General features: G+C 46.5%; 1 protein-coding gene across 3 annotated transcripts in view; it reads right to left on the bottom strand.

Moving 5' to 3' along the window:
• RAP1A (RAP1A, member of RAS oncogene family) overlaps positions 1-27,914 on the bottom strand; it is a 39,124-nt gene extending 11,210 nt beyond the window's left edge. Inside the window, exons 1-3 of one of the 3 annotated variants that reach the window (XM_014948535.1) lie at positions 27,763-27,914; positions 8,488-8,557; positions 4,234-4,317 (exon numbers count right to left, since the gene is read on the bottom strand). In XM_014948535.1, the coding sequence (XP_014804021.1) occupies positions 4,234-4,290 (57 nt within the window). In that variant the 5' untranslated portion in view covers positions 4,291-4,317; positions 8,488-8,557; positions 27,763-27,914. Of the gene's footprint in view, positions 1-1,926; positions 2,040-4,233; positions 4,318-8,487; positions 8,558-26,218; positions 26,267-27,762 lie in introns of those variants that run through there. The other 2 variants (XM_014948536.1, XM_014948534.1) reach the window with 2 other exon arrangements.
• Between the last annotated feature and the right edge of the window lie 77 nt (positions 27,915-27,991).

Here is a 27,991-nt window from a genome sequence, read left to right on the forward strand (position 1 = left end):
TGTTCTAACTTTTGTTATCCTGATTGGTGCTTGTGTGCTCAGAGACAACAATTACGTAGAATCATAATTACGGCTGTAACTTCATTCATAACCTATCTTACTATGGAATACTCTTAATCTTTGATGTACTTTTATTGATTATAGGAGAAAGGGCGGGCCAAGGGATAAGACAGAAACCTGGGGTTTTTTCCAGGCTATGTGTGGATCCCAGACTTTTATAACTTTCTGTCAATCTGGGGGCTGTGCCCCCCAACTTTGGGTCCCAGTTTTCCATAGGACTGTGCACAACTGGATGCTCTTGGTAACACTGTCCACCCACTGACACTCCAGATCTTCACTCTCACTAGAAATGGGGACAGAACTACTGCACAGGAAACACAAAGAAGTTGGAAAAAGCTGTCCCTTAATAACTCTGAAGGGTTTTCTGCTGTCCTGTCATCACTACCAACCGCACAACCAGCACCGCGTTGGCACAGAAGAGTTAAAACAATACGATGGATTTGCAGTGAAACAACACCATATTGTAATGCAAGCACAGGACTGAAAAGGAACACCAGCCTCTTTGTTAGACATTTTAGTTTATACAGCTCGAAGAAAGAAATTTTAAAGTGACCTCCGTATTATTTTAAATCCCACCTTGTAACCTCTCCTTGCTTGCAAATAGGTGGTCATGAAAGCTAAATATTACTCACTCTTACCTGCTAATTGGCACTTACTGTGTCCTGTTACAAATATAATGGATCCATGTAACATATGAATTACAAGATAGGTTTACTTAGCACCTAGACTGTCAAGAAGAACGTAACTTTTGTTTACCAGACTAAGTATTCACATTTCAGCCTTTAATAAGACCAGGGATAGATGCTGACTCAGACTTCACGTCACAAATATGGAAATTCAAGTATGTCAGATTGAATAAGTGCCGTATTTTACCTCAAGAGTCTTTCATCATTATGTAAGAAAAGCAAGACACTCAATCGAGAGGGTGCTGGTGGAAAAAGCAATACAGATTGCTCCAGTTGTTGTGGGAGACTGCAGTGTGTAAAAAAAATTGTACACCTACATCTTGTAAAGATTAGGATGGGATCTCTGAAAGAGTACATCAAATTTTATAAATTTCCTCCTAGTCATCTGGATTGTGCAGGTGATTTACCAAGATTAGAACCACCTATTTCAGAAAATCAACAACGGTGGAAGAAGCAGTGTCTACAACATGAACGGCTGGTCAGGTATTATCATCTTCTCTGAAAAGGAACATGGTGTAGTTCCTTGTTTTTAGATAACTTTACACTTGACCAGTTCTTCGCCTTCCTTGTTGGAGTGAGCTGCTTGACTGGTTTGTGATAAATAGGTGACAGAAATCCCTCTTACAATGCTTTGCTATCAACTCCGCTGTGTAAACCTCTTACTAGAAACAACACAAGTACTTAAGGAGTGCAAAGTGTCATCAGTCTGCTTATCCCTGGCGCTGCACACGCTGGAGGTGACTTCTCATTCTGCCCTGTGTTTTCAGTCCAGGCAGCTCATTCAGGTCCCATCCAGGATGGAAAACACACAGCCTCCAAGGTACACAAGGCTGCAACCTCCATGAATTCCCTGCCGGGCACAGCAAGCCTTCACCCACTGTTCCAGTGCAGGCCAGGCTTTTATTACTTAGATACAGACATTCAGTCATTTACAGCGTTATACCCATGTGGGTATAATGAAATGCTAACTACTCTAACAGACACTGATCGTCTGCTGCTTCTCCAAAAAGGTGACACAAATTCACAAGACCCTTCAGCAGCATAACAGTGGCTCTGTAGATGTCACTCTGCGTGTTAAACATACAAAGATCCCGATGCATTTAACAAGCACGGCCTCCAATAAGATAGGCCCAATTTGGAAGTCTGTGTATTGGTTTCGAAACTGCTTCCCAAAACTCACCAAAGCGGACTTCCCCACACCTCCTGAGCCAAGGACCACTAGCTTGTACTCACGCATGGTGTGGTCTGTTCAAACAGCGACGATCTGCAAAAGCAGGAAAAAAGCCAGCAGTTAAAAGCATTGCCCTCACACGTGCATTTATGTCTTTTGAAAGCAGCAGCACGCTCCCTTTCTCCAAACACTCCTGAGAACAGAAATCTCTTTAGTAACAGCTACGGGGTTTATTTTTCCACCTGGGCACTGGGGTTCAGAAGGTCACTCCGACAGCCCCACGTTATCTGAGATGCCCAGGACCCGTGAGGCTGAGGGTGCTGGGAGAGGAAGAGGATGAGGATGAATCCACCACGCCACAAGGACAGCACAGGCAGCAGCACAGGGGGAGCACACGCTGCCTGTCCTCTGCATTCTCAGCACTTTACAGCATAAAACAACGAGTATTGGACAAGACAACGAGCTCAGAAAGATGCAAGGAGAGAGGGTTGACGTCTCCTACCCGCCCCCAGCAGGGAAGGCTCCGGGTCAGTGTTTTCCCTCTGGAAAAGGCCAGCCCCTGGTGGCTGCCAAGGCAGAGCCTCCCCGCGCCCCAGCCAGGGCTCTGCCTTTTTATGGAAATCTTGCAACTCCCTCCGCTCGCCGCGCAGCACCAGAAAACTCCTCATTCTCACCGAGATTCCCTGACAAATAAGGCAAATGACAACGCTGGTGATAAACATTTTACACTATGTTTACATTATACGCCAGGCCGGGCTGTCCCTATCAACGAGCTCAAGCAAACAATGACCTCAGCAGCTAATTATCTCCCCCTCTTCCCCCAGCAAGATAGAGCTTTCTTCCCAAGTAAGGCTTCGGAAACACGAGCGCTATGAGCCTGGGCAAGCTGCATCTCTCAAAGGCATTTCAAACTAACGTTAGCACAGGATTTATGGGCTCACTGCCGACAGTTCGAGGATTGCTTTAAAAATAAAAATGTATTCCAAGTGGTTTGATAGAAAATGTATCACCTCGCCTTTAATAAGACCAGGGATAGATGCTGACTCAGACTTTACGTCACAAATATGGAAATTCAAGTATGTCAGATTGAATAAGTGCCGTATTTTACCTCAAGAGTCTTTCACCATTATGTAAGAAAAGCAAGACACTCAAACAAGAGGGTGCTGGTGGAAAAAGTAATACAGATTGCTCCAGTCACTGTGGGAGACTGCAGTGTGTAAAAAAAAATGTACACCTACATCTTGTAAAGATTAGGATGGGATCTCTGAAAGAGTACATCAAATTTTATACATAATTGAATGATCTTTCCTCCTATTCATCTGGATTGTGCAGGTGATTTACCAAGATTAGAACCACCTATTTCAGAAAATCAACAACGGTGGAAGAAGCAGTGTCTACAACATGAACGGCTGGTCAGGTATTATCATCTTCTCTGAAAAGGAACATGGTGTAGTTCCTTGTTTTTAGATAACTTTACACTTGACCAGTTCTTCGCCTTCCTTGTTGGAGTGAGCTGCTTGACTGGTTTGTGATAAATAGGTGACAGAAATCCCTCTTACAATGCTTTGCTATCAACTCCGCTGTGTAAACCTCTTACTAGAAACAACACAAGTACTTAAGGAGTGCAAAGTGTCATCAGTCTGCTTATCCCTGGCGCTGCACACGCTGGAGGTGACTTCTCATTCTGCCCTGTGTTTTCAGTCCAGGCAGCTCATTCAGGTCCCATCCAGGATGGAAAACACACAGCCTCCAAGGTACACAAGGCTGCAACCTCCATGAATTCCCTGCCGGGCACAGCAAGCCTTCACCCACTGTTCCAGTGCAGGCCAGGCTTTTATTACTGCGCAGCCTCCAAGGTACAAAGGCTGCAACCTCCATGAATTCCCTGCTGGGCACGGCAAGCCTTCACCTGCTGTTCCAGTGCAGGCCAGGCTTTTATTACTTAGATACAGACATTCAGTCATTTACAGCGTTATACCCATGTGGGTATAATGAAATGCTAACTACTCTAACAGACACTGATCGTCTGCTGCTTCTCCAAAAAGGTGACACAAATTCACAAGACCCTTCAGCAGCATAACAGTGGCTCTGTAGATGTCACTCTGCGTGTTAAACATACAAAGATCCCGATGCATTTAACAAGCACGGCCTCCAATAAGATAGGCCCAATTTGTGTAACAGTGGCTCCGTGGAAGTCACTCTGCGTGTTAAACGTCATACAAAGATCCCGATGCATTTAAGGAGCACGGCCTCCAATAAGATAGGCCCAATTTGGAAGTCTGTGTATTGGTTTCAAAACTGCTTCCCAAAACTCACCAAAGCGGACTTCCCCACACCTCCTGAGCCAAGGACCACTAGCTTGTACTCACGCATGGTGTGGTCTGTTCAAACAGCGACGATCTGCAAAAGCAGGAAAAAAGCCAGCAGTTAAAAGCATTGCCCTCACACGTGCATTTATGTCTTTTGAAAGCAGCAGCACGCTCCCTTTCTCCAAACACTCCTGAGAACAGAAATCTCTTTAGTAACAGCTACGGGGTTTATTTTTCCACCTGGGCACTGGGGTTCAGAAGGTCACTCCGACAGCCCCACTTTATCTGAGATGCCCAGGACCCGTGAGCCTGCGGGTGCTGGGAGAGGAAGAGGATGAGGATGAATCCACCACGCCACAAGGACAGCACAGGCAGCAGCACAGGGGGAGCACACGCTGCCTGTCCTCTGCATTCTCAGCACTTTACAGCATAAAACAACGAGTATTGGACAAGACAACGAGCTCAGAAAGATGCAAGGAGAGAGGGTTGACGTCTCCTACCCGCCCCCAGCAGGGAAGGCTCCGGGTCAGTGTTTTCCCTCTGGAAAAGGCCAGCCCCTGGTGGCTGCCAAGGCAGAGCCTCCCCGCGCCCCAGCCAGGGCTCTGCCTTTTTATGGAAATCTTGCAACTCCCTCCGCTCGCCGCGCAGCACCAGAAAACTCCTCATTCTCACCGAGATTCCCTGACAAATAAGGCAAATGACAACGCTGGTGATAAACATTTTACACTATGTTTACATTATACGCCAGGCCGGGCTGTCCCTATCAACGAGCTCAAGCAAACAATGACCTCAGCAGCTAATTATCTCCCCCTCTTCCCCCAGCAAGATAGAGCTTTCTTCCCAAGTAAGGCTTCGGAAACACGAGCGCTATGAGCCTGGGCAAGCTGCATCTCTCAAAGGCATTTCAAACTAACGTTAGCACAGGATTTATGGGCTCACTGCCGACAGTTCGAGGATTGCTTTAAAAATAAAAATGTATTCCAAGTGGTTTGATAGAAAATGTATCACCTCATCGACTACCGCTAACAACAGTCTGCGAAGAACAGGGATCGTATTTTTAGCTTTGCAACTGTGGACAACTCCCTGACAATCTGTGTCTCAAGTTTATATAATCATCAAATCGGGACAGGTTTTTTTTTTTCTATCATTTATATTCCCAAGGGAAGGCTGTAGCACAGAGAGAGCAGAGGAGCCCCACGTGCTGCCGCCGAGCCCCAGCCCGTCCCCGCCAGAGCCACTGGGACTTGCAGCAAATGCATCGCCGCAGACTTGCCCAAACATCCTGCTTTTAACCCTCACCCCCCAACCACAGCACGTTTTTGGCCTAAATGTGACAGGTTGAAACAAAAATACAAAAACTACGTGCAGCTGGAGAGAGGCACACAAATTCCGCAGCTGGTTTAACACAAGTTTAGGCTCATTTTAAGAAGAAAGAACAGAACCAGAGGGGTGGCCAGCACACGGGGGCTCAGAGCCACACAGCCCAGTTGCCCTTCCCTCTCCAGAGCCTTAGTGGGGGAGCTAAGGGTGACACCACCAGCAGCCCCCGCTTTTCAGCACCTTGGGGTGGTTTTTTCTTCTTTCTACAACTCCTGAAACCTACATGAGCTGCAGTTTCTTAGTTTCACAATTTCTATGAAGTCAAACTGAAAGGGATTTTCCGGAATGGTAACTTTGAATAGCTAAAAGCAGAGCAAGCAATGTACTCTAGTGCATCGACATTTTTGGTTAAAACTCTGGCAGCTGTAAGCTCTTCTGCTTGAAAATTTCCCCAAGAAGTAACATCCACTTCCTTTTTTTTTTTTTTTTTTTTTTCAAAAATCATGATTTTGGATGGAAAGGAGAGGGGAATTCCAACTAGCAATCATTTTCCCCTTGATAATCCTTAGAAATTAAAAGGCCATGCATTTTTTTTATAGACCACAAATAACCTGAATCCATAAGTTGTATCTTCATCTTCCTACAGTTCCACACTCTGTTCCACCCAAGAAAACCCAGAAAGCAATCAAGCAAAGGGTTAAATTTAGCTGTGAACTCTTTCACTTCTTATTGATAGTAAAAATACTTGTGGGAAAGTTTCAGCTGGGAGCAGTACAAGACTAACTTCTCATTTCTTCTCTACAGTATTTGCTGATTATTTTTCTTTTCAGGTGCAACAGGAAACCAAGATCCTGAAACGCATGAGCCTTATTACTGTAAACCCCACACGCCTTAATTATCTTGTAGCTCTTTCACAAGTATGTTAATGTTATCTGTTTATACAACATGAATAGAGTGCTCAAGAAATTACTATGCTGCATCCCAGCCAACTTTTCATTTGGCAACTGCTTGTGCCCACCTAAATAGAGTCAGACACAGTCGCATTCATTTCCACCCAGAGCTCTGGGGAGTGGAGTCACATGCTGGGAAGCAACGGCTACGGTTCAAAAAGGAATGAAGTTATGGGTGTTAAGTGTTTCTTTCGAGGCAAGAAAAGCATATGATCATGAAGCAGCGTTAAAAAAAATTAGTTCTTACTGTTGTCATAAACGCTGTGAAATTGATCTCATTAGTTTTGAATGCTGTGGTGCAAAAATAAAGCAAAAGGTGAGTGTGTCTCCTCGCTCGTGCTCCCTTTTCCCATTCATGCAAAGCCACTTGTCTGTGGCAGGACAACCGTGGGGCAGAGATGACACCTCATCCCCCTGCCCCATCCCTGCCCCGGGCAGCAGGGCCCCTCCAACCCACCCAGCACCTGCACGGCCACTTCAGTACAGTGACAAATCAGTGGGGTTCAGTTCCAGCTACAAGAGTGAGCAAACTTTGCTTCTAAGCTGCAAAACACCTGACGCCTCCGGATTAATCTCTTCTTTTCTTTATTCTTTAACAGCAGCATCTCTTTGCTGCTGCTGCTGTCACAACACTGCCTGGGAAATGACAGAAATGCAGACTCAGCGTCAGCCCCAAACCGCTCAGCTCCTTCCTGAAGGAAGCGTGAAGAGCCCTCCCCTGTGAACTGATGGAGATGTGAAGAAAAGATGCAGGATATCTGTTTAAGTACACAAAAAAGAAAGGCAGGGCGGGCGGGACGGCAGAAGGATCTCTGAGGGATGGGCAGGTGGATATCTGCAAAGGCAGATGAAGCTGTAACCTGAAACATGGCTCTGAGCACCCGCATCTTCATAGAGCCCAGCTTTCCCCAGCTCACCCCCATCTTTACAGAGCCCAGCTTTCCCCAGCTCACCCCCATCTTTACAGAGCCCAGCTTTCCCCAGCTTGCCCACATCTTCATAGAGCCCAGCTTTCCCCAGCTCACCTCCATCTCCATAGAGCCCAGCTTTCCCCAGCTCACCCCCATCTCCATAGAGCCCAGCTTTCCCCAGTTCACCTCCATCTCTGCCCAGCTTTCCCCAGCTCACCTGCATCTTTACAGAGCCCAGCTTTCCCCATCTCACCCCCATATCCATAGAGCCCAGCTTTCCCCAGCTCACCTGCATCTTTAACTGCACCAACCACCTCCCGCCCCGTTGCAACCACGTGGCTGAACGAGGGCTCAGAGCAGTGAAACTTTCAGGGTATTTCCCAAGCAGCGGAAGGAGCCGGGCAGAGGCAGTGGGGGGAGAACGACCAAGCCCTTCAGGAGATAACCCTGCCACAAAAATTAGCTGCTCCTCTTAGAAAAGTTTCACCAGCTCATCAAGTTTATAATTCGGATGATGGGGAGAGAGAAGCATAAACAAAGAAGATAAGTGAAGACAGCGCTGAAAGAGAGTGGGTGCAAGAACTTCAGGCCAAGATGTGAGGTGCAGCCTGTGGAATGCAAACACCCGAGTACAGGTCTGTACATCTGAAGAAGGCAATTTCTATCAGTTTCTGATAAAAAAGAAATACCGGAGGACCGGTACGAGCACATGACCCGATGGCTTTGCATAACTTGGTGAAATGTTGGCCGTGACTGATGACACAATCTCCGCTCAGTAAGACGATAACGAAGCCTTAAAAAAAAAATAACAATCAAAGCAGACACATTCTTAACTCAGCCTGAAAAACTGTGGACTGTACTCATAGGTTTGTGTTTTGTGTAACAGCAGAGGACATCAGGAAAGGCAGAACACAAAACTTCAGGGTTTCTCTTCCCCACCACAGGTAACAAGATTCAGGCAACTTTTGATTTTAAACAATGCATCACGCACTTATCAGTTCTCCAACTTCCCCAACTGCCAATGTTTTCACAGTTGGCAATTTCATTTGAAATACACTGAGAACATTAAAAAAATCATACCTTGGCATAAAAGATCTCTCATCAGTGTTAGCAGCCCTACGGAAGGTTTTTCCAGGCTCCCTGTAAGGGACTGAAAGAAAAAAAAAGAAAAAAAAAGAATTAATCATTTTATTCATTTTTCAAATGACAGTGTATGCAAGTGTCAAATCTTCTCTTTATGGTTTTAAACCAAAACACACCTCTCACAAGAACTTGCCCTTTGCTTTATCAGTGGAGCTCTATGCAATTTCTGAATACTGGAACCAAATTACCTTGTAAACAAGAACTCTGGCACAGTTTAACCTTGTGTGTATGACAGTAAAGGATTGCAGGGGGCCGGGTGGAAGCCAGTGGCAAAACACAATTTCTACTTGAGTATGTCATTAAAAATCCTTTACAGACTGGACTTGCAGTTACGGCAAACCATAGGAAGAAGAGACAAAATTGAACTTCCTCAGGTTAAAAAGTAAAAATCAAGCTCACAACCATAAAGTTTACATTTCTGCTTAATACAGGACTGCAGTGGCTTTCAGAAGCAAGAAGTAAAACTCGTCCCTGTGCTGTGCAGCTCCTGGAGCCGTGTCAGCTCAGCCACCCAAGGTGTCACACTGGGTGACAAAGCATCAGTCTGAGCACAGAGCACCCACGGCCACCGACTCTCGGTTCCCTGAGCCACGGAGCATCCACCGCCCGGCGGGAGAGGGGCTGGACCCAGCCAAGCTGCCAAGCCAAACCACTTGTCTATGGCTTTCTTTACATCAATTTTTACAAGTTTTATGCAAAGTTGCCACTTCCGTCCACAATCCCCTGTAGCTGTTATTTGAGGATTGCATTTGCAGAAAGTTCACACACACTTTCAAAGTCTCACTTTTTCCCTTCCCTCCAGCAATGCCTTCTACCTCCACACCATGGAGTTCATCCCCTACATATTGATGGCTGTCTTCTCCTCATTTCTCCTTGAGTACTGTGTCCAGTTTTGGGCCCCCTACCATAAAAAAGACATTGAGGTGCTGGAGCAGGTCCAGAGAAGGGCGACAAAGCTGGTGAGGGTTCTGGAGAATAAGTCTTATGAGGAGAGGCTGAGGGAGCTGGGGTTATTCAGCCTGGAGAAGAGGAGGCTGAGGGGAGACCTTCTTGCTCTCTCCAACTCCCTGAAAGGAGGGTGTAGAGAGGTGGGGGTCGGTCTCTTCTCCCAAGTCACAGGTGACAGGACGAGAGGAAATGGCCTCAAGTTGCGCCAGGGGAGGTTCAGGCTGGATATTAGGAAAAATTTTTTCACTGAAAGGGTTCTCAGCCCTTGGACTGGGCTGCCCAGGGAGGTGGTTGAGGCCCCATCCCTGGAGGTGTTCAAAAGACGGGTTGATGTAGTGCTGGGAGGTCTGGTTTAGTGATGATGCTCCTTGTTTGTTGTGTGGGTGTCTACTTTTGTCAGTTAGGTTGACGGTTGGACAAGATGATCTTGAAGGTCCCTTCCAACCTAGAAGATTCTGTGATTCTGTGATTTCTGACCGTTCACCATTCAGCTAACCCAGGGGTGGGAATTTCAAAGAACCGTTCAATGACCAACTCCTGTTGAAAGCCAGCAGGATCCGGGCTCCCACATCCCATTTTCCAGCTCCCTTAAACCCCCCTGCCCGCCGCCCTCGCCCCTGCAGCACGCCGAGACCGCACCAGCGTGGGAAAGCGTTACCCCAGAAACCTGGGGAAACATGTTTCTGAAGAACAAGTGACAGCTAACAGATCAGCAAAGATATTTAAGAACTGAGTCAGTCCTAAGTGAGTCAGAAGGCCACGGCTGGACGAGAGGGGAGGAGGAAGCCGGGCTGAGCGGCAGCATCTGCTCCTCCGCAGCTCCCACTCGGAGCGTTTCAGGGTGGGCAAAGTGGGGCTGGGAACACCACCGAGGGCACTGGCTGGGCTTCCACCACTGAGCACACATCCAGTTGGTAGGTTTAAACAGGCATGGCCACTTTTTAACAGATTAACAGACTCTATCCACTCTGACAAACTGGATTAATCAAACCCTCACCCAAAAGCCAGCTGCTACGGATCTCCAAGCACTCAGGAGACTCCTGTGCTCTCCAGGCTCTTTCCTCCTCCCCCCAAGTTTGCTTTTCTCACAAGAAAAAAGACAACTTTCTTCCACAGGAGAGATGGGCACTGCTTAAGTCAAATCACCATGTTCTCCTTGGACATCTTCTCCATAATACACTCTACATGAAGCTGCACTTACAAAAGATGAACTGAGGTCAGCCTAATCCTGCTTGAGGTTGTATCAAGTTTGCAATGCATTTTAAGAGATTAAAATCATAGAATCATAGAATGGTTTGGGTTGGAAGGGACCTCAAAGATCATCGAGTTCCAACCCCCTGCCCTGGGCAGGGACACCTCCCACCAGACCAGGTTGCTCAAGGCCCCATCCAGCCTGGCCTTGAACCCCTCCAGGGATGGGGCAGCCACAACTTCCCTGGGCAACCTGTTCCAGTGTCTCACCACCCTCAGAGTAAAAAATTTCTTCCTGAGATCTAATCTGAATCTTTTTTCTTCCAATTTAAAACCGTTTCCCCTCGTCCTATCATTACCCTTCCTGGCAAAGAGTCCCTCCCCAGCTCTTCTATAGGCACCCTTCAGATATTGAAAGGCCGCTATAAGGGCTTCCCGGAGCCTTCTCTTCTCCAGGCTGAACAAACATAGTACTTTCTACTACCAAGGAGGCAGGAGAAAGCCAGCTGTGTTTAGAGCAGCCCAGCAACCGTGAGTGGTCACCAATGGGAGAAACCATCACTCAACCGCTCGCAATCCAGGGACTGCTGCACCACCTACAAAGTAAAATTATTTTACAGAACCCATCATGTTTCTGTCTTGTAAGAAGCACGCAGTGCCTGTGGGCCCACGCTGGGCCTCTGCGGCTGAGCGGCAGGATCTCGGCAGCACGGCCCCACGGGAGGCTGAGGAAGCAGAAGCGTCAAGGCCCCGATGCTATCAGGGTCCCTTTGAACCGACACCAGCATCCTGTCCCGCATCGCCACACGCAAGAGCCCTGCCGTGCCCCGGTCCCAACTCCTTCCCCAGCCATCTGGGCAGCCCCACGTCGCAGCGGGACGGAGGGGGACAGGCTGTCCCAGTGTCCCAGCCCTACCCGGGCAGCACAGACACCACGCGTGTGACACTGCCTGAAGAGCACCTACAAGGCATGAGAAAAGGAAGGGTGTACCCCAACAGGAGACACAGCATCTCACCAGTCCTCAAGAGTGGGAAGCAATTATTCCCCTTTTAATGCTCGAATCATAGGAAGTGGAAATGAAAACCTAGCAATTTGGTTTTTTTAAATTTTTTAGCAGCTCTGCACCCAACACCCCAGAGCCACGGGCATGTGCCACCTTGGAGCCACATAAATCAAAGCGTTTTAGAAACAAACAAACAATGAAGCTGTCATAATCCTTATCGAATATTTTCCCAAATATAAGAGAAAGTTGGTCTCGAGCAAAGCAGAGCTCATTCTGGCAGCTCCTGCTCCAAGCATTCGCTTGGATCCCATTTGTACAGACCTGGAAACTGGGATTTTTAGCAAAAGCGCTGACAGCGCCTCAGGGACAGGACTGAAGACAGATGACAGCTCAGCAACGCGGGCTGCGTGTTCACTCAAGAAGCACGAGGCACAGCCCTAGTTTAAAAAAAGGGTGAGAGAAAAGGAACAGAGGAAAGCGAGGCCCCGAAGGAGCACACCCCAAACCACAAGCACCAGTTTCTAGAGCCAGCGTGGAACGGCCTCGCGAGGTGCAGCCACCTGCGCTCCCAACCCGACCCGAGTCTTCCTCTTGCCAATCCCTGAGAAAACACACCACAGTGTCCCAGGGAAAGAGGGGAGAGGGGCAGGGAGCCCCCGGCTTCAGGGAAGAAAAACGAGACTGACCTCCTCCCGAGCGCCGGCTTGCTCATCACCCAAACCTCCTTTTTTCTAGCGGTCTGCTCTGCACATGCGGAAACCAAAATATTTCACATTTTCGAGGGGAAACGTGCTGTCAGCATTTTAGAGACCGGGGAGAGAAACACACAGATGTGTGCGTGAGCTCCAGCACCTCCGTCCCGGGCTGGCCCTGCCACCCCAGGGGCATCACCTTCCCCAGGAGAGGGGCAGAGCCTCGGGACGTTACAGCCACGTGTCTTGGTTATTTTTACCCTGGTAGTTAAATACTGAATCACGGCTACTATAAACAAACCTGTTTAATTTTGAACTTGTAAAAGTTGCTCATGCCAGTTTTTTAAGTTACTATAAACTAGGCCATGAAAAGGGGTGGATTTATTTTTTTTATTTTTTTTTTAAAACCAACATTGCTCAGTGCTCCACCAAAATCCCTTCATTACTCAGAGCCGTGTTTGCAAAACAAACTCAAACCCAGCGCTTCTGCGAAGGCAAGATTTACAGTGATCAAAATCACACTAAAACGGGCAGATCCCCTCCACAATAAAAAAAACATAGAGAAAGAAAGCTACCACAGGGAAGGCTGGAAACGTGAGACCCGGGGACTCTCCCCTTGGCTCCACCAAGGACCAGCACTTGCCAAACGTGGGCTGCAAATTGCCAGCGGCACTGTGCTGCTCCGGCCACCCAGCTCCGGCACTGCCGAGCGACGGCCCCGCTCACCTGCTGCTCCCTAATTAGTTATTTGTTATACACCATGTTCTTAGATATTAAATTACCCAACGAAGTTGAAAGCACATTAAATGCTTCCCTAATATTAATCAAAGCTGTCAACAATTACGCAATTGTTACACGCGAGCTACGGAAACGTGTCGGGAAGAGGGACGGGGGATCGCAAATGAAAGGGTGTTTGTCTGCCAATTGCACAATTAATTAACACAGAGCTCCCCTAAAAAGTAACGAGGCAAACACCACCATAGACTTACCCCATTAGCTAGCAAGTAATTTACTTAAATAATAAGCATCACTGCCATCAACTCACTTGCCAAGTCCCTTCCCCAAGGCTGCCCACCTCCCTCTCTGCAGGGCACAGAGAAACCTCCCGTGGGTGCCCGAGGCCACCAACGGCAGAGAAAAGAGAGGAGGAGGGTAGAAGACAAGAGCAAGCAGAAAGCAGGAATTCAACCAGACTTTAAAGTACAATTTGATAAACTTCCATTCACACCAGCTTCAGAATCTGCCTCTATTTTGTTGCTCGTTATCACTGCAATATCTAAGACCCAAGTAGATGTGTTTTCTATATTAATTTATATCATAGCACACATATTTTATACGTTATGGCAGAAATCTCACCCTCAATTTTCAGCATCAAATCAAAGACAGGTGAAGGCAACAAGTGTCTAACTAACTCTGGACAACCCCACTGCCCATGAGTCACAACCCAACGGCAGGGCGACGCTGCTTCTGCCCCTCCAGATTTACACACTTTTGTTTTAAATTTTTTTAAATTTAACGCAGGCCAAAAAAAAAAAAAAAAAATTTATTTTTTTTAAAAACAAGAAAAACTTTTTGGTTCAGGGCAGGAAGCTGCCCACCTCCCTCTCTGCAGGGCACAGAGAAACCTCCCGCGGGTGCCCGAGGCCACCAACGGCAGAGAAAAGAGAGGAGGAGGGTAGAAGACAAGAGCAAGCAGAAAGCAGGAATTCAACCAGACTTTAAAGTACAATTTGATAAACTTCCATTCACACCAGCTTCAGAATCTGCCTCTATTTTGTTGCTCGTTATCACTGCAATATCTAAGACCCAAGTAGATGTGTTTTCTATATTAACTTTATATCATAGTACACATCTATACATTATGGCAGAAATTACCATTTCCACTGCCTGCTTTCAGCATCAAATCAAAGACAGGTGAAGGCAACAAGTGTATAACTAACTCTGGACAACCCCACTGCCCATGAGTCACAACCCAACGGCAGGGTGACGCTGCTTCTGCCCCTCCAGATTTAGACGCTTTTGTTCTAAATTTAACACAGGCCAAAAAAAAAAAAGAGTTATTTCTTGTAAAAACAAGGAAAACATTTTGGTTCCAGGCAGGAATTTACACTGCCTAATCAACCTATTTTCTCCTTTGATCGACGCTGCTTCTGCCCCTCCAGATTTACACACTTTTGTTTTAAATTTTTTTAAATTTAACGCAGGCCAAAAAAAAAAAAAAAAGAGTTTCTTGTAAAAAAAAGGAAAACATTTTGGTTGCAGGCAGGAATTTACACTGCCTAATCAACCTATTTTCTCCTTTGACAGGTTATTTTGGACCCTTGGAACCACAGGTGCTCCTGGGGGAAGCCTCGCTGCATGAGGAGCTGAAGCAACTCCTGAGTGAGCCCTGATTCCCTAATATAAAACTATAAAAATATATAAAAATATAAAATTGAATCTAATCCTGAACCACCACTGGGTGAAAATGCCAGTAACTATGAACCAAACTCACGTTAACTTCAGGATTAGCAAACAGGTTATTTTGGACCCTCGGAACCACAGGTGCTCCTGGGGAAGCCTCGCTGTGTGAAAAGCTGAAGCAACTCCTGAGTGAGCCCTGATTCTCTAATATAAAACTCGGGAATTGAATCTAATCCTGAACCACCACTGGGTGAAAATGCCAGTAACTATGAACCAAACTCACTGAGATTAGTGACAAGTGTAACAATGTTTCAATATTGTAACAGTCTAGTATTTATAGAAGAAAACTTTCACCAATAAATCATAAATTTACAAACAAGAAGGCAGCAATGTTTTAATAACATTCCTTGTCCAAGTGACAGGCGATCACGATTCACTAATTTAAACCTAAATACACTTTTTTTTGTTTCTTTTTGAAGCACTAGATAAAAACAAAACCACCACGGCGCAAAGCACACATGAAAAATGGAGCTCGTGACGACCCAAACAAGCAAACAGGTATTTGGGAACACAGGAGAGAAACTACATTGTCCCGAGCTGTTACCTGAGGTGTTCAACTGGAAAAAAAACACAAGGCTTGCACACCTCCGTTCTCAAAAGCTCAAGTCTTGACCGTGTGCTCCTCTGAACCACCCCCAAACCCCCACTTTCTGCTTAATTCCCCATCTCCCACGCCCCACTGGGATGGTTCCAGCTGCAGGGCTGAGGCCATAAATACCTGGGCTAAGAGTAAAGTCCTCGGGCAGCAGCATTGTCCCTCCTGGCTCCGGCGCTGAGCCCAAGGGGAGCTCCCAGCAAATTAACTACACCCCCCCAGCACCCCCGGGAAACAAACTCCTTTGAAAGCAGCAGTAATTCTCTAACTTGAAAAAAAGTGATGCGAAGCCAAACATACTGAGATTGATCCTCTCCTCGCTCTGTAATCTCATAGAATCACAGAATGGTTTGGGTTGGAAGGGACCTCAAAGATCATCGAGTTCCAACCCCCCTGCCCTGGGCAGGGACACCTCCCACCAGACCAGGTTGCTCAAGGCCCCATCCAGCCTGGCCTTGAACCCCTCCAGGGATGGGGCAGCCACAACTTCCCTGGGCAACCTGTTCCAGTGTCTCACCACCCTCATAGTAAAGAATTTCTTCCTGAGATCTAATCTGAATCTTTTTTCTTCCAATTTAAAACCGTTTCCCCTTGTCCTGTCATTACCCTTCCTGGCAAAGAGTCCCTCCCCAGCTCTTCTATGGGCACCCTTCAGGTATTGAAAGGCTGCTATAAGGTCTCCCCGGAGCCTCCTCTTCTCCAGGCTGAACAATCCCAGCTCCCTCAGCCTGTCTATCTCCCCTGCAGCCAGCTGCCCGGCTTCACACTGAACTTGCAATTTTAAATATCCTAATGGTAACTCCAGTGGAAGCGAGTGCCCACATCCCCAGCTCACACTGCTGCAGGACAGAGGCCCTGCACGGGCACGGGCCGGGCGCTTTGGGCAGCCGAAGCCTGCCATCCCGAAACGGCTAATTTCTGTTTTGTCCAATTGATCTGCATTTGCAGAAAGCTGCGAGGGACGCGTGCCAGCCGGACAAAGCCGGGCAGAGGAAGGCAGAAGCAAAGCTCACAGCCCAGCAGGCTCTGCATCCCCAAATTAGCCCGGGCGCGACGTCACCGGCTGCAGTTGGCAGCGTCCCCGTGGGACGGGCTGCAGCCAACTCAATACTAATGAGCACCAAACGGCAAACAGCAGGGAAGACATCCACCTGAACGGTGCAGATTTAGGAGAAAACAGGCTTTTCTCAATTACGGGTATAAAACAGCTTCATAGGAAGTATTTTAGGACCCGAGAGGTGATCATCCCCCGGTAATCGGCACTGGTGAGGCCCCACCTCGAGTGCTGTGTCCAGTTTTGGGCCCCCCACCACAAGAAAGACATTGAGGTGCTGGAGCGGGTCCAGAGAAGGGCAACGAAGCTGGTGAGGGGTCTGGAGAGTAAGTCTTGTGAGGAGAGGCTGAGGGAGCTGGGGGTGTTCAGTCTGGGGAAGAGGAGACTGAGGGGAGACCTTATTGCTCTCTACAACTCCCTGAAAGGAGGGTGTAGAGAGGCCGGGGTCGGTCACTTCTCTCAAGTTACAGATGATAGGACAAGGGGTAATGGGTTCAAGTTGCACCAGGGTAGGTTTAGACTGGACATTAGGAAAGAATTTTTCACAGAGAGAGTGGTCGGGCATTGGAACAGGCTGCCCAGGGAGGTGGTTGAGTCCCCATCCCTGGCTGTGTTTAAGAACCGTTTAGATGTGGTGTTGGGGGATATGGTGTAGGGGAGAACTTTAGAGTAGGGTGGATGGCTGGACTCGATGATCCCGAGGGTCTCTTCCAGCCTAGATAATTCTGTGATTCTGTGTAGCCACATTATGGCAACCAACCGCCAGTGACGGGCCCAGCTGGTGGCCGGGTGGCAGAGCTGGGGTCCTCCCGAGCCATGGCACGGCCCCGCTCGGGCTCTTCTCCTCACCTAGAGCTACCCGAGTACTTTTGGCAGAGGGCTTTACACAAACCAGAGGAGTTCTCAGCAGCTTTTTCAGAAGAAGAAAAGAAAAACATTTCCTTTCCCCCTTCCTCGCCAGCAAAACATGTAAATGTTAAAGGGCACAAACATGAGACACAGGAGCCATTTATGGGACTTCCTCCATCTGTCGTCTACCACAGCCACAACTTGCCACTGAGTTTTAAGCCCTATAAAGTTTTGGGTTTTTTCACTTTCTTTCACAGAAAAAAAAATATGTTCTGACCTTTTTCAATACAGATTAAATTCCTGACAGACTCTAGGAGGCTCAGTCGTAGCAAAACACCAACTACATTATACTTGGTAAGAATAATTTGTTGTGCTGATAGTAGCTTGGCAACGTTCTTAACTATGTTCTTCCTGGTTTATATAATTAGAGTAAATAAGTGACATGAGGTAGGTAGATTGTCGCTGCAATTTCAGCTTGCACTTTAATTGTTTTACTTCTGCAGTAACAAGGCCCAGGCACTGGTCACAAAGCCCAGACTGGGGGCTGGAATCCAGCTGGTCCTTACTGGGTCTCCAGCTCCACACCTTTGATGGAGAAACCAATACAGCTTCCTCCCGATTCAGGTTTCTTTGAAACTCCGTGAAAAAAGTGTAGTGGTTTAAAGTGCTTTTCAAATGTATTTCTATCCCTCAGTGATAAATTTTAAGACTATTATTAAGCCTCTAAAAATGCGTCGTCTGTGAGCGTGGACACTGCCCGGCTTTCCAGGAGACTGGGCTAACTTACAAATTCCAGAAAATATTAAGATTCTTTAAATCCTACTGGCAAAGCTGCAATAATCAGTTGGTGTGTATACACCGGATTTGACCACGCAGACCTATCGAAAGGTCAGGTTTACATATGCAGCCTAGAGATTTTCACTGCCTTAGAAAATACTTTCCTCTTTAATGCGTCAGCCACCAGCAACCAAAGCACCCCCCGTTCCCACGCAACTGCAGCTAATTAAACGCCTCTTTTAACAATGATTTTTTGAATGAAATGCCCCACTTACCATATGGCCACTTATTAATACTACATTGTTTATCTGTTTAAATAAAATCCCTACAGCAATGAGTATCCATGTAATGAGTACCTAAATACAGTCACCGATGGATGGACCTTAGCACTGCAGAGCAGAACTGCACCCCTCGAAATGTTTTCAAGGCAAATTTTAGGGCTTAACACGAATACCGTTAAGTTAATGCACAGAATTGACATAAAATAGAGGAAAAAGTAATAGTTTAATTACTTTTTATAAAGAAATGGAGTTATTCAATATGGTACTTAATCCTTCAGTAGCCAGTTAAGTCCCTTGATGCTGCTTCCTGGAACCTGGGGGCAGATGGGAACTGAATTTTCTTTTACAACAAAAATGAAATTTTCTTCTATGTGAAGATTTTAACCAAAGGAATATTCAAAAACGTTATTAACACTTCAGTGCTGGAGCCTGAAGGGCATCACAGCGAGAGCTTTCAGGCCAGGAGGGAGGAGAACCGAACCGCTGGCAGATCTGGCCTCTGCACCGGGTCTTTCCAGAAGTTTTTAAATCCTCCTGAATCTGCTGGGCTTAAAAGGGCAAAACTACTTTGACAATTCATCCTGGAATTTCCTTTATGGAAAATAAAAGGTGACACTAACCCCTAAAGGAAATAGCTCTGATAGTTTAAATCAGTTTTATATGAGCCATTTCAGTATTTATAGGTCAAGCTTGATTACAACCAAAATAGATTATTATACAGCTGTCTTTAAACAACAACAACAGAAAAAACCACGGGCAGTTGGAGTCCTGCTCCCAGAAGAGACACTATGTTTAACTCACAAGGGAGGACACATCCTCCAGCAGCTATTGATGAGCACCACTGGCATCAGCCAGCTCTTCCCCTCTGCTTCACCAACAGTATTCGAACAGGAACAAAGAGTCTTTTTTTTTTTGTGTCTTTGAAATGATAAGACATAAGGCAATAGGAAAAAAAATCTCTCCCATATTAGTATGCAAATTTGTTCAGCATACGGCCTTGAGACAGTCAGTTCTGACTCTGAGCAAGACCTGAGAACATACCGCACTTAATTTGAATGTTAATTGCCGTTATTCGCAATTTCTGTGCTTTCCATTTCAGTTAGCACACCCTTCCATCCACGCTAAAACTCCCATTCAACTGCTTTTTCTAAGTAAATCTCCAAACACATCAGCCGCACAAACGCACGGGCAATATCCCCTCCGGTTCTAAAACATATTTAGGAACTTTTTGAAACTTCTGCCCATACAGATGCAGTTAACATGAACTTGGCATGAAAAGGAGAATAAAAGAGGTGTCAGCCTCTCAGCTCTCTAAACAGGACTTAGTTTTTCTGACACCTGCTAATGGCACGCTCAGCTACCGCCTGCTCTGGCTAAATTCAGTGGTACTCGGTATTGTGTTTGGGAGGAGGGTTCAGAGCAAACAGCTCATTCAACAGATAGAGGCTACAAAGTACTGAAATTACAGAATAAAGAAAAAGACCCACTTTCTCGGAATCCCACCACGGAGGTAAGTGCCCTGCAGCATTAAAACATCTGTTTGATCATTTTAAACGAGATTCCTGCAAAAGCTTTATTCTGAATTTGAGTGCATTCTAGAGACTAACGTGCCAATGCAGCGTATTCGTCAAACAAGACAAAGACGTAATAACACTCTAATGCCCGTGACGTTATAAGTGATCCGGTGAGTTAAAAAGCCCTAAATGCATGAATATTTCATAAGAAATGCTGTCTGAACTGTTGCAGTCTGTATCTTTAATCTTAATGTTATTTTCAACTACAATTAGTGTTATAATCCAAAGCAGAAAGCAACAATTGGCTAAATTTATTTTATCTTCCCCTGTATTTATTTCATAAATCCATGCAGATTTCTGTTCTTCAGGCCCGGTAACGGTTACCCAGCACCTACCAACACAGCAGTTCTCAGGGCAAAGCAAGATGTGCTGGAATGGCACTACTTATGCAAAAAGGAGAATTGCGCCAGAAATAACCTTACCCAGTGAACTATGAGTTACTTTAAACTATCACGTGGTAAGTGGCATATAAAAAGATATTATTCTGCATGTCAGCTGTCTGTAATGAAAGTCTTCCTCTTCTCAGCAGCCCCTCCCTACAACTTCCAAGTTTATTTGCATTAGAGAAAAAGAGTATTACATAAAAAGCAACATAAAAGGGACTGCAACCAATACATCCAGCTGAACTGCTCCTCCCACATACTTGGTGCTTTCCAGAGTGAGGGGCTGTTTCCAGCTGATGTGTTAAAAGTGTGAGAGATGCCCGATTCCACAGAGATCGTTCATTTGGACAAAAACTAATCGAGGTCTTAACTTGTAGACGCGGGGAGCGCTCGCAGCTCCAGCCACAGCCAGCTCCAGCCACAGATGCTCAGATCTTTTTAAAGAGCAGATTTCATAGCTATGAGTTCACACGCACTACCCTGATTTAAATATGACAAATTCAAATTTTTGCAGTATTAGAACACTCCAGAACACAACATCGCTGAATCCAACAAATATTTCAACAACAAAAAAAAAAGAAAAAAAAAAACCCCAAACATTCCAGCCAGCCTGGAGTTTGCAGTTCCAGCCCCTCTCCAGTGAAAAGCCACTGCCTGTTTTCCTGCTCTGGCAGCAGCAGTGAAACAACACAACCCACTGACAAACATGAGGTGTGCTACCAGATGCACAACATTTCCAAAAAGCAGTTTTTTTCCCCAGTAACTTTTGACAGGGTGAAAATTACCTATTGCAGAAATGCTCATCCTACTCCTTACGGAGCATAGGAAGCACCAGGCCAGCATATACTTTTGACTGCCTCATTTAAACAATTAATAATGATAAGTTTCAGCCATAACACAACCACTGCTGTGGATATAGCCAGTGCTCTTGTTTCAGGGCCCCAGATGGATTTAAATATTTTCCTTCTTATCAATATTCAAAATAAATAACAAGCCGTAATGACTCAGGCCACCTGCTCAACAGGACTGCTACTGCCCGGCCCTTCGTATTTTCAGTCAAACAAAGCAAAAAGGGTGAGAAAGCCACGGCCACCACCTGCAGCCCTGGGCTGTAAGCAGCCCCAAGGCTTCCTTTTTTTCCTGTGTGTTACCTCCTGTTTTCACTGAATTTCACTGAATTTTAGAGTTGGAAGGGACCATAGAGATCATCTAGTCCAACTCCCCTGCTGAAGCAGGATTGCCTAGAGCTAGAGCATGTTCCTCCATTACAAAAGCACGGTGGAGGGTCAGACTTTCCCCCCAGATGAAGGACTTTGTTCATCAAAAGAAAACAAACAGCAGTTTTCAAAACATACTCAGGTCTGCTTTTGTCAGCCCCGGGATTTCTCAATCAGAAAAAATTAAATATGCTCTTTCCCTGGGGTTCATGTCAAGCCACTCCAGCTGTGCCCAGGGAAGCGCCTGTGCAGGTAGAGCCGGTATTTCCCAACACACCACCCAGGCCCTGCCGGAGCGCTCGCAGCGCAGCAGGAACACACACCACCAACACACATCAACAACACAACACACATCAAAACACCGGCTCCGTGTGGCCGCGTTCGGATCGGTGCAGAGCTCCCCTGCCTGCTCCAGCAGCCCAGGTTGGGAGAAGAAAGTCCTCTGCCATGCTCTGGGCACTATGGTCATGGAGAAACAGAAAGAACAGTTTTAAATCTCACCTTTAACTAGAGGCACTGATTGTCACAGTGCTGAGAGCACAACCTGAAAATATAGAGGGGTTAGAAACCCCAAAACGATGAGTGATCAAAATCAGGGTGTCCCATTTCTTTCCACACACACCTCGGAGGATCTTCCCACAGTAGATTAATGCAATTTCAGTTTAAACACACCATTTCTGATTAGGAATGTAACACTCAGTGCCTCCTCCTTGAACACCACCCATCTTCCCACAGCCTCTTCATCTTAATACCATTAAACGGACTACTTTATACAACCTTAATTATTGCAGTATTTGCAAGGGGAGAAGCAATCTCTCAGTAACCACTCTCTGTCCTGTTCAGAGCTCTGGAGATCAAAACTCATTTCATATCAAACCTGGAAGTGAAATGGCATCCACAGCTCCAGCACCAGAACAAGGTGCTCCAGCATCAATACTGGGTACCAGCAGCTGAGCAGGGACCTGCTCTCCTGACTGATGCTCCACTGTCACCAGGGTCTGCTCAGCTTCTCCCCGCTCCCCCCTTTCCTCAGAAAGGAGTTCAGAAAATATGCAATAATCAACAAAATTATCATCATCACAGGAAAGCATGGGTATCTTCTGATAATGAGCCAATTCTCTGCGGATGGTACCAGCCAACATGTAAACCCAACTCACAGGTGATGTCTTTAAAGTCACCAACACAAGAAGCAGCTTCAACCGAAAAACAAGCAGTGAAGACCTTGAATTTGTTGCAATAGAAATGCAGCGTGATAGAAACTCCCACAAATGCAGGCTGTTCCTTGCAAATAACACTTTGTTACCACTGAGGATGGAGAGCAAACATTCCCCTACTTATCCACCCTCCAGAGAAGCGGCAGGTCATGTTCTCTCCAGATGCAGCAGGGAAAGCAGAAGCCACCACGTCACCTCTGCTGCAGTCCCAGCACAAGAGTGACAGAGAGACACAGCCCTAAGTCAGACACAGGCAGGAACTGCAGTTTCTTGTTCTCTTTGCAACTCCTTCCCTTGACCAGCGCTGGTGCTTGCACAACCACACCGTGAGTCACAGCAAGAAGTGATCTGGCTCAAAACTACATCTATATTTTTCGGGACTAGCTCAGTTTCCAGCTAACGAAACTCCCCAACTGACCTCAACATCTAAAAGCGCAAATATCAGAGCAAGGGGGAAAATGAAACTGCATTTGGTGACCATGAAACCAGAGCCTGAAGCTCTGACTGCTGGAGATCCCCCTGCATCTCACCCTACCAAGAGACACAACACGACAGGCTCTGAGCAACAGGCAGGGCCACGTGCTCATCGAGACGTCTGAGGGTGCTGGGGTAAAACCAAACTCCCACCACGAGTTTCCAGAACATACCTGCCTCATCCACCAGCAGCTTTCGTCAAGCATTCTCAATTTTTTCTTCTTCTAACAACACTGGTCTTAACAGGCACGAAACAACTACTTATCACATCACATATAACTTGAAAAATCACTTTTTTTGCACATGGAAATCAAGCATTCTCAATTTCCTCTTCTTCTAACAACACAGGGTACACTGGTCTTAACAGGCACGAAACAACTACTTTACACATCACTTGAAAAATCACTTTTTTTGCACATGGAAGACACTATCTACTACCTGCTCTGCCCTCTCGGGACTGTCAGCCACAGTAAATCCATGCTGACCTTGGAGGATGCTTCTTCACAGCCTGCTCGGACACCTGAGCAAAAGCAAATCAACTCAAAGCACACTCGGCTGCAGCCCCAGAGCTCACATTAAAGCCATTTAATTTACTCTTGTAGATGCTTTCAGTCCTAGTGATAATCTACGAAATACAAATAAACCACCATTTTTTATATACTATAACCAGATTCCTCCTAAACATTTTACATTGCTGGATGAAACGCTGTGCTGAATGCCAGGTTTACTAACTAAACCCTAAAAAGCATATTATTTGCATTTTTAAAAAACCAAGGGCATGGCAAGGAAAACCAGCACTTATGCTAAGATCTTGTCTATTTTATGAATCAGCAGCAACCATACATTCTGCAGAGCTTGTTTAAGTATAACTCAAGAAATCTAAAGGAGAAAGGAAAAAACTAGATGCATCTAAGGAGTCTACATCACTTCTTATGATACAGGCTTGTTTTGCAGAGAATCACTCCGGGGGAACACCAGGCCATGGGTGAATACAGCTGCAGTCTCCTTCCAACCTGCAGCTTTGGCCTCCTTTATCCTCTCCACACTCCTGATCCTAGGGTAAAATCCAAGGAGAAACCTGTTTGAGATGTGCACTTTTTAGGGCATTAATTTATAAGCAGAGAGCAGTCTAGGAACCCGAATAATCTCAAATCCTGGCTGACACCAGGCTTCAGAACCGCAGCAAATAACACAAAACACCCCACACAAGTTTTAGCGTCTGAACAAGACAGACTGGACCAAACAGGACAGCTCTTCAAGATTAACTTTTCTTCCCAACTTTCTAACATCCTTACTTATCCTGGCCATTAGGTGTCATGTTTCCAGGATCAGAAGCTTTTGCAAAGTGCAAACACAAACACCCAAGTAAAAATTGACACTGGGATTTATGAGCAACCCTTTAAGAAGATGCTTTCATTAAAATTCTGTTTAATTTCCTATTACCTTTTAAATAAAAGAGTAAAAGCAAATCAGTAACTACTTCAGAGCTCAGTGTAAAACGAATTCAGGCTGTACTCTAACCACCATCCCCACTATCTCCTCTTTAAAAAACAAACCAAACAAAACCCACCTCAAATCAAGGCCAAAAAAAAATAAAATTCAAACACAACCCCAGGACTTGACCAAGTTTTAAAAAGGTCTCTCTTGAATCTGCTTCCACAGAATTGAACACACAAAGCTACCAGAAGTGTTTGACGTTTAACATTAATCTGGCTCATCAGAAGTGAACAGAACACAGTAAAATAGGAAGTCTCCCATATTATCCTCAAAGAAATTTTGATCCGGATCCCCGGCAGCCCGAGCCCAGCCACACTCTCCTCAGCTGCTTCCAGAGAGGTCACAAGTAACACCAGAGCAAGGGCAGCTCTGAACTTCAGCTACAAGTGAAAAACTTTTCAAATCCAAAATGTAAAGATTTGAATTTTATGTCCATTCAAAAGATTCACTTCCTTTTCTCTTGTATAAACCGATGACACGTCCCTGTTCTCAGAATATCAGGATTTCTCTTTAAGATGATTTTTTTGAAGTCGCTGTGAAGTTGCACAGAAGCAATCTATTCTCTGAACACTGAGTACAAGTTCAAAGTGCCACAGAGCACACTGGGCACGTGCACAGTACAAAACCACTGCAACTATAGAACAAACAAATGTTTAGAGTTGTTTATGCCTAAGACTATGATTCAATATACAACTACAGAATATTAGGATTTCTCTTTAAGATGATTTTTTTGAAGTCGCTGTGAAGTTGCACAGAAGCAATCTATTCTCTGAACACTGAGTACAAGTTCAAAGTGCCACAGAGCACACTGGGCACGTGCACAGTACAAAACCACTGCAACGTATAGAACAAACAAATGTTTAGAGTTGTTTATGCCTAAGACTATGATTCAATATACAACTAAAACTTTTATGTTAGAGTACATCCACATGTTACACTACTGTAGACTATGTCCACATTACACTACTGCTATCTAATTACAGCTCGATTTTTTTAAGACCAGTCCTTGGACTGGATGAAGGGCCACAAAATATATCACAAACAGGCTATGACTGTATTTGCAGCTTATGGTTTCAAAGGTAAACCATTTTGATAAACTGCGTAAACACGAGTCTCCAAATAAAAGCATTAACGTGTCACTGGAATTACACTGTGCTTGTAGTTTAGTCCGTTTGGCACAGAGTCCTCTTAAAATCTTCAGCAAAGCTACTTACCCTGAAAAGGGCCACACCAGAGCCTGGACACGTGATGACAGAGCCCCAGCTCTGCTTCCTGCCCGTCCCCACAGCGGCGGCTCTCGGCTCTGCCACCACCACTTGGTCCCACTGGGTGCCATCAAGGTTCCTTCACACCACACACAGCCCCTTGAGCGGCCCAACTACACCCTCCGGACACACACTCTCCCGTGGTTAAAAAGGCCATAGGAAGTATCGACTTTTAAGAAGAGCAACTCACTTTTCCGTGGCTGATCTTAGCGCGACAGAGCACACACACTCCTCTCCTCCTGGGGCGTAGAAAACACTGCGCATGAAAACAGCTTATTTTTAGCAGCAGCGTATGCGAGCGCAGCGCTTCCTGTCGACTCCACCTTGAAGAACGACATACTCGTTCTCGTGTCCAAAACTAGGATTTCACAACTTCTGCTGCCCAGGACAAGAGGGAGGAGGAAGGGACAATCTGCTGAAAGCTGCCAGTGACAACTGCCCCGTTTCTAACTCGGCATCAAAAACTTGTGCTGGAGTGTGTTGTCAGTCTTCGGGCAATCACGCCAAAAAAAATCAATGCCGTTTTTTTCTGCCACAACGATGAACAGAACATTAAATGTTTTTATTTATTACTCTGATCTTTTCCATAGCAACAGGATGTGAGCACGGCATTCCCAGCGTAATGAAGTCACTATAGCAACGTGATAATGATGTCAGAATAATCAGACAGCGTTTCATACTTGGGGACATGGTGAACTCCACCGCTTCTATAAATTAAAAGAGGCGCAGATATCACAAAGGCAAGGGAGCTCCATCTAGAACCTCCCCATAAGTTGCCTCATTTGAGATAACTTCTCGCTAACGGCAGAGACTTCGACTGCTAACGCGCTGCTTTCTGTTTCTCCACAGCTTCCTCTGTTACTGCCCAGAAGTTTCACGAATTTCCACGTTAAAGCCCTTGCAGAATCCCAGGGCTCCGCTAGCACCAGAGAGAGTTAATGACGGACCGTTTCAGTCAGAAAAAGCAATGACAAAGCTCCCACCAGTGAAACATCTGACGGCAGGCAGCCACGCTCCGCTCCGCAGCCGCTTTCCTCAGCTCTTCAAATAGCCTGGTGTCTCTTTTTACGCCGAGGAATACTACCACTCAGACAGAAATGCAAAAGCAACAGAAATTACAGAGTGCCGATACGATACTCCAAAGGCAGACAGGCGTTTTCAAGTCAAATGACTATTTTAAGAAATATTATCTCCCTGTTAAGCTACTGAAGAGGAAAAAAAATACGGAGGCTTCATAGTTTGCCCTTCCTGTTTGCAGCTCTTTCCAAGTTGTGTGCAAAGCAAAAACCCAAGCACCAATTCCAGTTCTGTGTCGGTCGGTATCGCCCAAACCCCAGCCCTCCGGCTGCGGCACAAAAACCCCTGCACGAAAACCACCCGCAGCTCAAATATGGCAGGCAAAAGGGGCTAATTAACGAGAAGTACCTAAACGCAAAAGTTTCCCTGCACGGAGAAGAGTTTCTCTTTAAACTGCCTCTTTCAAGCGACTGAAGGAAGTGCAAGAAACCACCTCAGAGATGAAGTGGTCAGAGACAGGCCGGGAGGATGAGGATGGACCAGCGCGTTGCCCCGTCGTGGCTTGTGCTGAGAACACCAGGCTGTCCCCACGGCCTGGCTCGTCCCCCCTGCCCAAACCCCCCCTGCCCAAACCCCTGCCTGGGACAGAGAAGTGGGGCAGGGGAAGGCTGGCCCTCGCCCGGCCCTCCCCGCCCTCACGCCCCGCTCTCCCGGTACCTCCATGCTCTCCAGGCCGCCAGCGCCCGAGCCTCCGTGCCCCGTTACACCGCGGGGAGCGGCGCACACCCGATCGCCCCGAACACCAGAGGAATTTTGGCGATTTCCAGCCGCCCGGCGAGACCCTGCGCTGCGCCCAAGGGCCGACCGCCCCCGCCTCGGCCCCGCCGGCCGCCCGGCGCCTGCCCGCCCTCCCTCACCGGCGGGGCCGCACAAGATGGACGATGTC

This window comes from Calidris pugnax, unplaced genomic scaffold (genome assembly GCF_001431845.1).
Source record: "Calidris pugnax isolate Ruff unplaced genomic scaffold, ASM143184v1 scaffold91, whole genome shotgun sequence".
NCBI classification, from domain to species: domain Eukaryota; kingdom Metazoa; phylum Chordata; class Aves; order Charadriiformes; family Scolopacidae; genus Calidris; species Calidris pugnax.